The 14,085-nt window shown below is 50.0% G+C and overlaps 3 protein-coding genes across 3 annotated transcripts; 1 reads left to right on the top strand and 2 right to left on the bottom strand.

Annotated features, from left to right (window-relative positions):
• Positions 1-1,146: 1,146 nt before the first annotated feature.
• On the top strand, positions 1,147-5,355 carry HOO65_040408 (uncharacterized protein; the record flags this gene model as incomplete). Its single annotated transcript, XM_071002496.1, has 2 exons — positions 1,147-3,022; positions 3,086-5,355. The coding sequence occupies 2 exons, from the start codon at positions 1,147-1,149 to the stop codon at positions 5,353-5,355; spliced, it is 4,146 nt and encodes a 1,381-aa protein (XP_070859251.1).
• A 246-nt stretch (positions 5,356-5,601) lies between these two features.
• HOO65_040407 (coiled-coil domain-containing protein 25) lies at positions 5,602-6,594 on the bottom strand (the record flags this gene model as incomplete). Its single annotated transcript, XM_071002953.1, has 4 exons — positions 5,602-6,011; positions 6,335-6,363; positions 6,417-6,456; positions 6,522-6,594. The coding sequence occupies 4 exons, from the start codon at positions 6,592-6,594 to the stop codon at positions 5,602-5,604; spliced, it is 552 nt and encodes a 183-aa protein (XP_070859250.1).
• A 1,731-nt stretch (positions 6,595-8,325) lies between these two features.
• HOO65_040406 (E3 ubiquitin-protein ligase MARCH6) lies at positions 8,326-14,007 on the bottom strand (the record flags this gene model as incomplete). The annotated part of the gene is made up of 2 exons (XM_071002458.1): positions 8,326-9,983; positions 10,065-14,007. The coding sequence occupies 2 exons, from the start codon at positions 14,005-14,007 to the stop codon at positions 8,326-8,328; spliced, it is 5,601 nt and encodes a 1,866-aa protein (XP_070859249.1).
• Between the last annotated feature and the right edge of the window lie 78 nt (positions 14,008-14,085).

The following is a 14,085-nucleotide window of genomic DNA, read 5'->3' as shown; positions in this document are numbered from 1 at the left end:
ATGAGATGTGAGATGTTGAAATAAGTGGGGCTCATGATGACTGTTCAGTAATTAGGGTTTATATATAAAGGGTTATGTGCACAGTCTTGGTGTTTGGCATCACGAGGCAAACTTGGGAGCGCGGGATGACGCTACACAGACTGGATGCATGCCACATGGAGATCCATTTCAGAGCACGGTCAAATGCTACATCGCTGCATATGAATTTGCAGAAATCAGGTGCTCTTGTAAGGTTAGGGGAGACAAAAAGGTCGCACAAGTGTTGCTGGGTGGGAGAGGCCTTTGGGAATGAGCATGATATCAGCCTTATGAAATATAAAGTTCGTCGTCTATCATGTATTGCATAGTTCTAGCTGGGAGTTGCAGAGCCCACAATTTGTTCCTTGGAACTTTCTGTTGCCTCTTGTCTCCAAAGCTGGAAGACAAGGCAACAATGCAAACAGCAGCAAACAGGTGGGTATATTAAGTCAATAATTATTACCTGCCTACCTTCATATTAGTGAGAGCAAAGTGCAAATTGTAGAGGCAGCAGGCTTGGCTCACTTTTTTGACTGAATAGCTATAGAAAGAGAGCTCAACTACTTCTGCCTGGCGTCTAGACAGAAGCCACTTGCATTGATGCCAGGGGGTTTGCTCACTAGGCAGCCAAAATCAGGGGAAAAGAAACTAAGACAAGTTAGTTAGTTTGCTGGTTAAGTCCGGTGTAATGTTAGCTCCAAAAGGGGTTGTGTCTGCCTTTTGTGGGCGTAGCCACAGCTTTCAGCCACAGACCCCCACATTACGGGGCATGATATTCTGGGCGAGACGGGTAAAAATGGACCAGAGGTGGGACATATGTAACAAGGCTCCTAGGCACCAAGATAACCTGCACACTGACATCCAAGAGACCAGAGAGGCCCCACCTAATCACCGCTAAATCCCAGCCGAGCATCAATAGGCGTCTGTTTAACCAGCTTTATTCTGCAGCCTATATCCTATTCTAGTGCTTCGGACGCTTATGGCTAACGCTTCGCCTCCTCTTAAGTGTTGGCCTGTTGTTTTCTAGCATTGTTTAGCATTCATTCTTTGTTCTCTACATTGTTATCGTGAGGCCGGCTCAATTCATTTATTAACAAAAAGACGTCCAGCCTTGAGCCATCCTCCATCATGGCTGACTTCATTAGAGGAGGGGACTCAGTGCCCTTCCGCAATCGTCTCAGCAATCTCTACAACGACACCAAGAAATCCACTGACTTCGTCATCAAGGACCCCGTGCAAAACAGCGAGGACCCCGACATCAAGGCCCTGCACCGCAAGCTTAAGATCCAAAAAGACCGCCTTGTTAGCTGGGGCGTCGAATGGACCAACCCCGACCAGAACTGTGATATCGACGAGGATCTGTCCAAGGCCGGACTTGCCGAAGTCGTTGCCAGCGTCATGTCTACTATTAAGGACATTCTGAACGAGGCCGAGCCTATGTGGCAGAGTTCCCGGCGCATCATAACCGGAGCCCCTCCCGCGTCAGCTCGTGCTATTGCTGCCGCGGGTGACAGCAAGACACCTGTGGTTGAATGGGATAAGGGCCATTTCGAGAATCTAGTAAACGACCTGACTACTTCTATTGATACCTTATTCGATCTGTCGCGGGTCCGCTCGTCCGCTCCTCTCCGGACAGCTCAGGCCGCGCCTAGTAGCAAGAGCCAGACATCATTGCACATGGCGTCCGTTGATGAGACCACCAAGCAGTCTCTTAGGCCGCCACAGAAAATTGATCCCTCTTCGCTTACCAGCCTAGCATCTTTGCGCATGGAGTCATCTGCCATGGGGGCTAGCTCTACTGCTTCAACTCTCTCAGATGGCATTGTGTTCATGAACGACAAGGCGCTAGCTAGTCTTTTGAACGAGCCGGAGCCGTCGAGCAATCAACCGTTAAGGCCTCTTCTTCTTGAGTTTTCCGCCTTTGACCAGATCTACGCCACCACTGGCATTAAACCCCCTCAGGGAACCCTGGACCAGCTCTACACAGGCCTACAGGAGTACTCTCGCCGACGCAGCACATGGTCAGGTCTACCAAGACTGCTCGGCTATTTTGAGGACATGAGGACTTCCCGCCTTGGTCTCGTCTACCAATTCCCACCCGGCTTTAACCCGGTCCACTTTGAGAGCAACACCCATAACCCCGTAAGCAGCATCCGTACGCTTAGCGACCTTCTTTCCAGGCCAGACTTTGAGCCGCCGTTAGAAGCCAAGTTCCGCCTAGCCTACAACATGGCCCACACAATCTTCGACATGCACTCCCGAAACGTCACCCATGGCGCTGTACTTGATTGCAATATTTGGTTCGGCAAGCCTTCCACTAGTCGCGGCAACTCAACTAGCCAAATAGACATTCGCCGGCCTCTTATCTCCTCCTTTGAGCTGTTCCCCTCGTGGTCAAGCACTGGCCTAGTTGACCCTACGACTGTGGTCGCTGCAAACCCCATCTACCGTCATCCTTTGGATCCACGTGTGACGCCACACTCTCCGCTTGTCCAGTTCTCTGATTTGCGCGTGCTTGATCTCTACTCGTTGGCTGTCATGCTTTTGTCTATTGGAATGTGGACAAAACCGGAAAACCTGGTTGTTGAAGGTGCCCCTTCTATTCCTGAATCTATTGTGGACCAGCTCGCTATTCGCTGCGGTACTCTCTTCATGAAGGCTGTGCAGTGCTTGTGGGGAGCTGTTGACCAAGAACTCACAGGACAAACTACCGGTGCTGACCTGCTGAGCTCTGTGCGCACAAAAGTTACTGGATTTCTTGAGGCCTGCAGCGCCCTGGATACCACTGGAAACGACGAGACCGTTATGGAAAGCAGCGAGACTGTACCTAAGCCCGCGATAAATCCCCGCAAGCTCAAGCGGGCTGTCAACCCCCCGAGTACCACCGATTCCGCTCCTCGATGGGGCTCCTACGGTGGCTCAGAGACAGCCAAGCAAAAACAAATTGAAGCTTTTGGCAAGAGATTTGTGGATGTGGAGCGCGTCCAAAAGTCGCCAAAGCCTGGTATGTCAAGTTCAATGTCTTTGCCGAGTACTAATCTGACTGATACTAACTGCCGGCACATAGCTCGCTCAGCCCCCGATCTTGGTTCGGCAATGAGCGAAACACTTAAGACAGCACCCCCTATTCCAATGCCAGTGGTACCGTCTATGCCGGGAGCACACCCCGCTCCAGTTCCAGCGGCACCAACATCAGCACCTCCCCCCATCCCAACATCAGCTCAGGCCCCTCGCTCTGTTTCTGCAAAGCCAAAGCTTCGCCTGTACAACCAAGTGCAGGTGCCGTTGCCTAATGAAGTCACCAATACGTGGAACAATGTTCTCATGCACCAGATTAACCACGCGCTAAAGCAGTTTTACCGCAAGCATGCTGAAACTGTTGAGATTTCTCTCGAATCAATGGGACCTAGCCCTAACAAGACGAAGCCTGTTGTTCTCATCGTGTGCTCTTCAGTTAGTAAGGTCAAGGCCATCCTTAAATGCAAGCTGGGCGATCTCTTTGACGATGAGACTGGCATGGGATTTGGCCTTAAGGTACGGAGCGGCAAGATTGTGCGCTCTCATAACGCTGCTCCTCGCCGGAGCAACCACCACAGCAATGAGGAGGATGACAAAGACAAGGGGCGCAATGTTGATTTCCAGGTACAACCCACGAATGGTGCTAGCATCGGTGCTTGGAACGGCGAGCGTCATTTGCCTCCAGTCAGTTTTGGCGGACTGGTTATGGTTGATGAGAAGCCATATGGGATGACTGTCCACCACATGCTGGATGACCCCGAGCAAGACTCTGGGTATACTGGAGTCGCAAAGGACAACACTTTTGACAGTGGTGTGGCGTCTTTTACTACTCGGTCTAGATCCAAAATTCCCACCCAGCGGCCTGCTCAGCCATCGCTTCTTTCCCGGGATCCTCAAGAGCCTTTGGTGCATCGAAGCTGCGTTCGCCGTAAGCCGCTGCCGCCTTCGTTCGCCGAGCGTGGGGGTGGAGATGCTGTTAATAGGCAAGAACAACAGCAACAAGCTGCTCCCGCTACAGCCGCAGGCCCAGCTCCGACACCAGGGGCAATCCATCATGCTTCGCAGTCGGATCTGGGCTCTTTTATGCAGCAGCAGTCGCTTTTTGCGGCTACTGAACGGCGGAACCAGCAGAATCAGGTCCGACATCTTCCTGTATGGGCACAACAAACTTTGCCGCCGCCGAGATCTAGAGCATATCCTGAACAGAACCTGGAGTCTGACCTGTCTGCCTCTAATGATGACGCAGACAGCGAGGATATGGAGCGCGACAAGGCGCTCTTAGCGGCAGCCTATGCGCAGTTCTCCATGGAGCTTTCCGACTCGGAAGATGAATACTCAGAAGTACCGGATCTCGACGTGCACGAATATATGACCGACTCAGAGGATGAGGGAATGGACCCATTCTCTTCTACCGAACCAGGTGACATTAAGGGAGTCGAGGCTGGGTATGGCGATGACTATATTGTCACGCAGCCCGCCATGGAAGATGTCCCCTCCGACTTTTTCCCATGCGAAGAGACGGCAGACGAAGACCATCTCGACACATATAGCCTAGGCCAAGTGTATGCCTCAAGTGGAATCCGCCGGCGCATTAAGGACGGTCTCGTGCATGAGATCGACTGGGCCTTATTTGAGTTTAAAGCTGACCGCCTGCCAGCTGCAAATACAATACCGCGAATCGAGCTGCCTTCCGGTAGCGGCAAGCCGGAAGCCGACGGTGATACCTGCTCCCCTAACAAGCCGCCTCTGCGGCCAACAGCAGTGGCCTCGACACTGAACCTGCCCGGCCTCGAGGTGCAGTGCATGGCGCGTACCTCTGGTCTGCAGACCGGCATGATCCTACCGACCCTGACCAGCGTCAAGATATACGGCCGCACCACCATCTCACATAGTTACCAGGTCTCTCCTATTCCACCGCCGCCCGCCGGCATGAATTCTAGCGGCAGTGCCGCCTCGCTGCCTATTGGTCTGCCCGGCGACTCAGGCGCCTGGGTTATTGACCGTCGCCAGGGTCTGGTGTGTGGCCATGTATTGGCATGGTCACAGCGCCGCCAGATTGCATACATATGCCCAATGGATGTGCTACTGCTGGACATTGCAGATACTTTGGGTGCTGTTCATGTGCGTTTGCCTGAAAACAAGGCCCAGGGATGGTCGGCAGAGAGCCCTGGGGGCGCGGTGAAGCAGACTCGTGAGAGAAGGGAATTAAAGTACGAGACGACGATGTCGCTGGCTGGACAGCTTGAAAATCTCGGAATTGATGAGATGCCAGAGATGTCCGAAAAGAGCAAGACAATTGGGTTCGTGCCGAACTTTTGAGTGGCGTTTTTGTAATTTTTCTTTTCTTTTGGTTTTCTTTTTATGGCGTTTTTTCTTTTTGTTTTGGGACATCATGAAATGAGTGATGATTGGGTTTAGTTAGCGTTGTTCTTGTTTTCCTTTTGTTTTGCATCTTCTGCACATACCCCATCCCATTCTGTAGAGTATCATAATATATAGTTCATATCACTCATTATAAACTTTCGCCATTTACAGTACATCAATGTCTTGTCCCTTGACCTCTGTTTACATGAAGTCGTCTTCCCAATCCTCGGTTCTATTTGCGTTGCTTGATGCCTCCATGCCCTCCTCACTGAAGAGATCATCATAGGCATGCTCCTTCTGCCATTTCTTCTCCTTGTACTCCTTCTCTAGCCTCAGCTCCTCCTTGCGGCGAGCTTGGGCGGCGATGCGGTCGAGTCTGCGCAATTCCTTGAGCCGCTCGTCCTTCTCAGCCGCTAGGTCAAGCTCAGGGGCTAGGCGCTCGATACGTGTCTTGTTGAGTCGATTGATAATGGCGTTTTCGCGTGCGGGAACTAGGATGCGACGCACCTTGCGTGCGTCTTTGAAGGACACTTGGCCCGTAGCCATGGACCCGTCCTTGTGTAGGTTGGCCCATGGCGTGTAAATGATTGTGATGTTGTCCTTTTTGTTGCCTGGAGTGTAAGGTGAACGGACGCCCGACGACGCGATGGACCGAAGGGTTAGTGAGAGATCCCAAAAAAAAGGAGCGGAAGGGGAACTTGCCTTCGATGGAGTTAGCCTTGGTGAGCTGCGCAAGGTCCATGACCAGCTCGGCCGGCAGGTTGTCCCAAGTCTGACCGTCATTCATGCGAAGGTAAATATGCGCGCTGGACAGCTTGTCGACGTGAAACTAACATATGCAAATACATGAACAGAGTGTTATTTAGGCTCTTTTCTGCTTTTTTGCTTGTTGTTCATGGGTCTAAGGTTGCTGTGGGCTGTTTGCTAGACTTACCCTTTGATGTCTCGCTGTCAGTCGGGACACTTTACCACTACAATACATGCACATGTGTGTTTAATTGGGACAAGGGACTTACCACACATCTTCATCCCACCCATAGGCAATCAGGTCCTCGTCTGCAAGATCGGAGGATCAGATCAGCTTTGTCTTTACACGTGGCTGGGGCCCTCTGAGAACTCACTCTCGAATTTGTCTTTGCCGACGTAAATATTGGCTGGTGGGTCAACCACCTTTGAAGTAAAGTAGTACACCATTTTTGCGGATTTGAGAGTAAAAAGGAAGCTATTTCTGGGAGCAGGCAGAATGGAAGGCGGCTTCCACGTCAAGCTCATGATGTTGTACAAGATATCGTATTGATCATTTATCACCACGTGACTTGCGAGTGCCCCGCCAAATTAGGGTTCGACTCATGCTTGGAACCTTCTGTGGCCCAGCTTGCACTCTTCTTTCTTGAAGTTAAGTCAACTGTATTGTAATACGTGATCATAAATAAATTGACTGCGATGTGATACAATGCTTGCTACTTGCCCTGCATGTTGATGCCCAACGCACTATTTACTACATTATCTCTCTCTATGCCCTGCCAGTATACTGACTGGCTCTTTCTATACTAGCTAGGAGCCGACACTTTTACATTATCTCAGACAAGCACCAATGATGGGGCGTATTGTCCTCGGCTAAGCGGTAATATCGCTAAAACTCCTCTCTTGGAGACTTCGTCTAATAGTAGAATCAAGCCACTGGGGACGATAGTAGACCTTGAGGTTGATGATGCTTGGTCAGAAGGCTGGAGTAGAGTAGTCGAATTAGAGGATAAAGGCTGGATATAGCTTTCGGACAACAATGGTTTTTCAATAGCGCCAATCAGGCTGACTTTTAGCTAGTAGTGAGGTTATTGATTAATGGTAAGGCCTTTCGTCTAGCCATGACAGGAGCCGTTCGCGGCGATACACGTTTTATCTGACTTGGTAGCCCTGACAGGTGTGTTTTTACTAGACATACCTTGTATCCCATTTGCTAGGTTAACACCGTGCTGACACAACATGTTTGTTGGCTATTATTTGCTTGATCATGATGGTTACTACCGGGATAAGGGTTGTCCTGTGTCATTCAACCCGATGAACTGCATATAGTGGTTGCATGTTTTATCTTTGTACTACGCAGCAACTGGATGAGTGTCTTGGCAGAATGTAATGGGAAATTTAAGTCTCATACCTACGATAAGATTACCAAGTCTAAAGCTTTGCTACAATCTTTGCAATATACAGTAGCAACTAGGTATATAGAAGATTGAATGTAACAGGCTGAGACTCGAACTTGAACCTCGATTGCTTTGTTAGTACACCCACACGGCGCAGCACGTGACCGGAATCAGGATACACAACCCTAGTATGAGAAAAGTCTTGAGGGTTAAATGGAAGTGAATAGGGACTTCATCCCATATTCTAGAACAATCATCACACTTCGACTCATTGGTGATAGAAACAATTCGCTAAAACCTGGTAAGACAGTGTTTCCCTGGCTAAAACTTTGCTTCTTCCCTCGGCGTTTCGACATTAACAATATTCATTATTACGACGGATTTTCTAGCACTTAGTGCACCTATCAAATTGTACGTGAAATTTAAAATTCCGAGCATCATCGTCAGTATAAGTCGTATCTCAATCATCCTAAATCGTCATAACCCTGCTTTACCGTTTACTGTATATTGTCATTTAGAATGTTGTAGGCGAGAGAAAATGGACGGCATAAAGTGAAATAGTTATACATACAACTACTAAAATAAACAGACTCCAATATCATCAAGAACCCCCATCAAGCCCAAAAAATGAATCAAATAAACGCATCTCTGGGGTCTTATTGTACCAGCCCCTATACCAAGACAAAACAAGAATAACACGTTATAATCGTCCCCCGTGTCCATACATAGGACATTGATTTTTTTTTCCCTTTATTGTTAATGTCTGTCCGCCATCACTCATCAATTACTCCTGGCCTGTCCGCCATTGGCCACGACCGGCCTTGGGCTCGCCAAGATTGTGAAGACGGGCACCTACTAGGTACGCCTCGTCACGGATCTTAGCCGACCAGTTATTGACTACACCAAAGAAGGCGTTCAGCCCCACCAAAAGTGCCATCCACATGGCCGCCAGCGGGTAGCTCATGCGGTACATGAACGCCTGCGCTGAAGCATCATTGGATGTGGGTGCTAGGACATTGGTGGAGATGGTGAACTGCATGAGCATTGGCGGTGCTGCCATGGCTGCTAATGAGAGCGCAATGCCTGGCAGGACAAAGGCACGCGTAAAGAGACGGACGCGCGGGTTATAGATACCACGGTTCATGACTGCGCGGATGGCCCGACCAAAACGGCTGTTTCCATAGCGCCGGGTGATGATGCGGCTACCCAGTTTGAGGTACAATATACCTAGCGTCCATGTTTGAATAATTGGAATCACATGGCGGTTGGTGGGGTCTTTGGACGGGTAAAAGTATGTGTGTAAAGGAATAAGCAGGTACAGCTCGACCAGTAAGGCCGCTAGGATGGGGAACACAAGTAGGAGGATGGCGTAGGTGTAAACGAGCTTTGCGCCCTTAGAGACCATGGCCACAACCCACGTTGGAAATTCGGGATCTGCAAGTGTCGTCTTGAGCATAGTGATGGCATTATGGCCATGGCGAGTAGCATCCTTGATACGGTGTAGTATCCAGCCAAACGAGCACAGAGCATAGACACCAATGGTGAACGCATAAATATCATTGGTACGCACATGATCCGGTAATAAGGCGGTGAAAATGTACCGTCCAACAGTTAGCGGAATGACGCTCAGGGTCACTCCAGTAATGGCGGCAAAGGTCCACAGACACATGATAAAGGCCAGGATCCGCAGATAGAATCTAGGTGGTAGATAAACCAATTGATAGTGCGATGTGACAATATCTGAGCCCGGCGGTGCAACAAACGGACGCAACATATCGCGCTCCTCGACTGGGATAAAGACGCTCCGGCCTCTAACAAGGCGTACATAATCCGACGCGGGAACGCGGGTAAATTGGCCATCCGGAACGAGTCTGCCGGCAGCTACAAGCTCCTGCTTTCGCTCTGAAAGACTCTGCAGCTTGGACTCACTGGTCGGACGAGGCTTTGGGAAGGCTTGACAGAAAAAGGCTTTCATCTTGATGGGTACCACCTGGTTTTTGACTACTTCCAACGTCATTGTCTTGTACCATGGAAGATGCTTTCCCTCAACACCACGCAGGGTGCCCTCTTCATCAATGCGTCGCTCGCCAAAAAGATACCATGTAAGTCGTAGCATGCGTGCAGATCTGCGGAAGCACCACGTGTACATCGTCAGGATACCGCTGTCAGGTTTGAAGAACTTGACGGCTGCGGGCATCAAGAAATTATAAAAAAGCAGGTCGATTGGGAACTCCAAGACAGGCTCGTTAGATGAATAGTGAATAGGGAAGATGTCCATGCACGAAAGCGAAATGCCCCAAACTACACCACCAAGACAGACTACGATCAATGCGCCATACACAAGCGCTGAGAACATGATCTTCCGCACTTGTGCAAAGAACTTGCGCTCAAGAACGTCGCGAATGGGGTGGAATTCGGGGTCATCCGGGTCTCTAATAAAGTCTGTACAACGCTGGAGTTAGTAGGGTGTTACAAAGAAAGGGGAGGGGCTTGATTGCTAAGGGATAAGATAATTGTACTTACACAAGACACCCTTGCGCATAATCTTGCGGCACATGGACACAAATAAGGCAAAGTGGAACATGTAGCCGGTGCCAACAAACCAATGAATGAATATGGATGTCATTGGGTTTTGCATAGTGAAGTCGAAGCGAGACTGCATGGTCGCGTCTCTGAACAAAGGAAGTAGCACAGCATCTACAAGGATGCCACAATACAGAGGGAAAGCCAGCATTTCAATCGAGATTATGACCAGAACCTTCATCACACCACCAGCCTGCGTGAGGGCTTCAAAAAGGATGTCTTCAACTTCTTCACCTAACAAAGATGAGAACCAAGATAGGTTTTGGTTCAGGTACAATGCGGATGTGGCTGTTATGGAGAGATAGCCAATGGTTATGACTAGAAATCGATCCCAGCCTGACCAGTGAATCAAATTAGGGTCAAGATTAGCGTAGTTCTCGGGGCTGCCAATGTTGATAATCCACATGCTGGGGTTCTTGAGAAGGGCAGCAACAGTCTGAAAGTTGATAGCATGGAAAATCTGTGGGATATGTGACAGACTGTCTTTGGCAGTTGACAAGCTATAAGCAAAATCCCAGTTAGTGGGATGAGCTAATACAACGCCAGACTTCCAGCAGGCCGTGCCAACAGCCTGAGCAAGTTGAAAGGCAAACATAAAGACTGAAGTTATGGCCGCTTTGATCGAGATAAGCGAGGCATGGCTTATGACAGTAAAAGTCTGGAGCTCTGTAGGTCTACTGCCGCTTCCCCAAAAGAGTCCCTGAGAACGAGCAAACGCTTGGGATGAGAGGTTCCAGGATCCCTGAAGGACATGAACAAGACTAGAGTCAGGCTTGAGCCAGCCAGAAGACATGCTGATGTAATAAATAGGAGAAGAAAGCAAGTATGTAGCTATGCCACCAACCATGGCAGCCATGTCTTGGATGATGGAAACCAAGAAGAAGACCATGCGGACAAGGCGTAATGGACTGGCAATAAACCATGATGTGATCCGCCCGATGTTGTAGGGCAGCACGATGCAGACAATAAGCGAGACTAAGACGAGGCAAATGCAGAACATGGCATTCTGGAAGAGGCCAAAGATGGGCCCAGCCATTCCAAGAAGCTCCATGATGCCGTCAAACTCGTCATTGTCAAATATTTCACCTTCACCAGCCGCGCCATCGTTAGCTACGGGATCTTCAGCGTCAGGTACAGCGTCGAACCAGCCGCCGTCGTCATTATCAACATCAGCAGGAACGTCAAGATCATCATCGTTGTCATCAAGGTCACCCCACATAAACTCGGCTAGGATGCCCGGAAGATTGGCAACGTGTTGTTGGCCCTGGGTCTCCTCATTTTGCTGGCGTTCTTGGCTAGAATCTCTAGAGGAGTCATTGCCGTCACGGCCATCAAGAGCCATAGGAACATTGCGGGGATCGCGACCCTCACCGTCAATCTCGCCTTCATGACGTGGCTCAGGTCCATACTCTATGTCACTTTCCGATTCTGCATCTTCCACATCTTCCACATGTTCTATATGGTCAGCAGGCTCAATAATAACTGGGCGTCGGTGGTTTTCAAGGGGTGCAGTAAAATGGTTCATAATTTCGGTTTCGAGACGCAGCTGATCATGAGTGTTTTGATCTAGGTTTCGGAAGATTTCAGTCATCTCAGTTTCCCCTGGAGTTGAATCTTGATCGCTATTCTCATTTGGCGTAGACCCGATATTGTTAGATCGCTCATAGTGCATGTCTTCATTGTCGCTGCGGCTTTGCCCGACTGGACGCGCAACTTGATCGTTGCCCTGCTCGTCCGAAATGCTTTCCCAGTCCGAGTTATCGCTGTCATCCAGCCCTATAGTGGACATGAGTCGAGATCCATTGCTGCCGTTGTCGCTTTGAACACGGCTGTGGCCACTATTATGGCGAGGGGGCGAAGAATCTCCAAAGGGTGTTTCATCGTCTCTAGTACGGGCGAAGAGAGGCTGCGATTCCAAGGCCGAGAAGGACCAGCCAGAAGGGCCTGCGATACCAGAAGTAGTAGACGTTTCAGATAAGCTGTCATGTTGCGAAGGAGAGGCTGAGGGCCCAAAGGCCCAGTTTCCATTGCCAAGAGGGCTGATGTTATCACGTATTACAGGGCCATCGGACTGCGAGCGAGGACGGGATGAAGAATCGCTACTTGGTTTGTTCCGCATTTTGGCATTGGATTCGAGAAGGCGGATGAAGCCCTCGTCTCCAACTCCGTTAGGGACTTCTAAGATGGCCTTCGTTTTCCCTTTGTCCTTCATTCTGGCTGCTTCAGAGCTATTCAACGGACCATCCTCATGGACGAGCCGCTCATATTCAGCATCTGGAAGCCCACGGCTGCTAGAGGATGGTTCGGCTTGCGCAAGGTTGGAGTTGGTTGTCGAGGCCGCAAAATTACTAGGGCCGTTATTCCCAACTTCCGCTTCAATGATTTTCCCTGCCTCCATCTCCTCGAAGGTTTCAGGCAGGATAGTCTCAGGGAACAGGACAAGGTTGTTGGCGTCAAGGTGTCCCCGAAGAGCATTGATTAGTAGCGGATCTGAAGGAATGGAAGATGTAGCCGCATCTGTTAGGACATCTACGAGATTCCCTTTGTTTTTGATTAGAAGGCGAGTGTAGTTGTCAAGACTCTCACGGGTAGTCGGATAATAGTCAACCTCAGTATGTGATTTCAGTAAAATTGAGCTGCGTTCGAGGTTGTCGGCCACCAGAGTAGCCCGAATGCAAACATTCACCAGGTGGAAGTATTCAGTGTCCATACAAGCAGGCTCACGGGTTTGAAGCTCGCCCGCAAGATGCCAGATTGTGTATTGTTTCAAAAGAGCGCGGTGGCGAAGGATCTCGGGGTGAAGGCGACCGTCTTCGTCAGAATTGTCGGGAAATAGTCTGTGGATTCTTACGAGCTCATGCTCCGCATCATCAGCATCGACGTCGGTGTCTGGATGGGGGATGAGATTGCCATTGTCATTGTCTGCGGCGGGAGCAACTACAGCCTGCTGCGCGGCAGCTTCTTGTGCAGCTGCCTCCTGTGCAGCATCCCGGGCGTTAATTTCGGGTTGGTGTTGAACAACGTAGTCTCGGACAAGAATAATCAGGATGAAAGATAGGATTACGGTTATAGTGATGAGCTGGCCTTCCAAAACAGTAATGATGGCCTTGTTGACGTAAGGATACTTTGTAATGTTGCGGAGAAAAGACACCCCTCCTAGAACGGAAGAGCTATCATCGGGGCAGGCGAATGCATTGGGATGGAGAGCGGACATTTCGGCTCGACTGGCGGGGCCGGGGAAGAAGAAGCGAAGGAGGCCAAAGAAGAGGCGCTCGCTCATTGAGTAGCTTGATGTGGAAGGGTAGAAGCCACCATACTGTGAAGACGCTACAACCTGCTCATAGACGGCGTGCGAGAACTGCGAAATTGGTGGGCAGAAGTGCAAGGCGGTGAGTGGTGAGGAGGGACATATGGCGAATTTCTGGAGGATGGCAATATCACGGCCGTTGATGTGTTGGACCTGAGGAGAAGTAATGAATAGACCGTCCACGCCATCATCACTAACCCAGAACAGAAAAGTCCACAAGCGGCGCATGAAGTACGGCAGCCAACAGAGCCAGATGCTGGCAACAAGAAGGGCCCGCATCCAGACAGCGGCATTTCGGGCAAGATAGATAGCAGCATGCTTAACAAAGACACGAGGCGGAAGAGACCGCGGCATATCAGACTTGTACATTTTTGTAAAACGGAAGTGTGTCTTGCATAGCTCGCAGTATTTTTTCTGTGAGTGCGAGAGCCACTCCATCAAGCAGTTTTGGTGCACAAATTTGATGCTGCCATTGCACCTGCATGGATAGTATAGGGGGTCGTCGGGAGTGCCTTCACAGCGGCAGATTCGGCATGTTTCAGCATCGGCACTGAAATGTGGTGATTGAGGCTCCATTGTGTCGAGATGTGTTTAGCGATGGTTCGAATCGGCCGGAAAACCAGGTGTCCAAGGGGAAGCCGAAGGCAAATGACA

This window comes from Ceratocystis lukuohia, assembly GCF_044167205.1.
Source record: "Ceratocystis lukuohia strain C4212 chromosome Unknown Supercontig4_pilon, whole genome shotgun sequence".
Lineage (NCBI taxonomy): Eukaryota > Fungi > Ascomycota > Sordariomycetes > Microascales > Ceratocystidaceae > Ceratocystis > Ceratocystis lukuohia.
The sequence above is the reverse complement of the archived record's forward strand: the minus strand, read 5'-3'. Positions and strand labels throughout refer to the sequence as shown.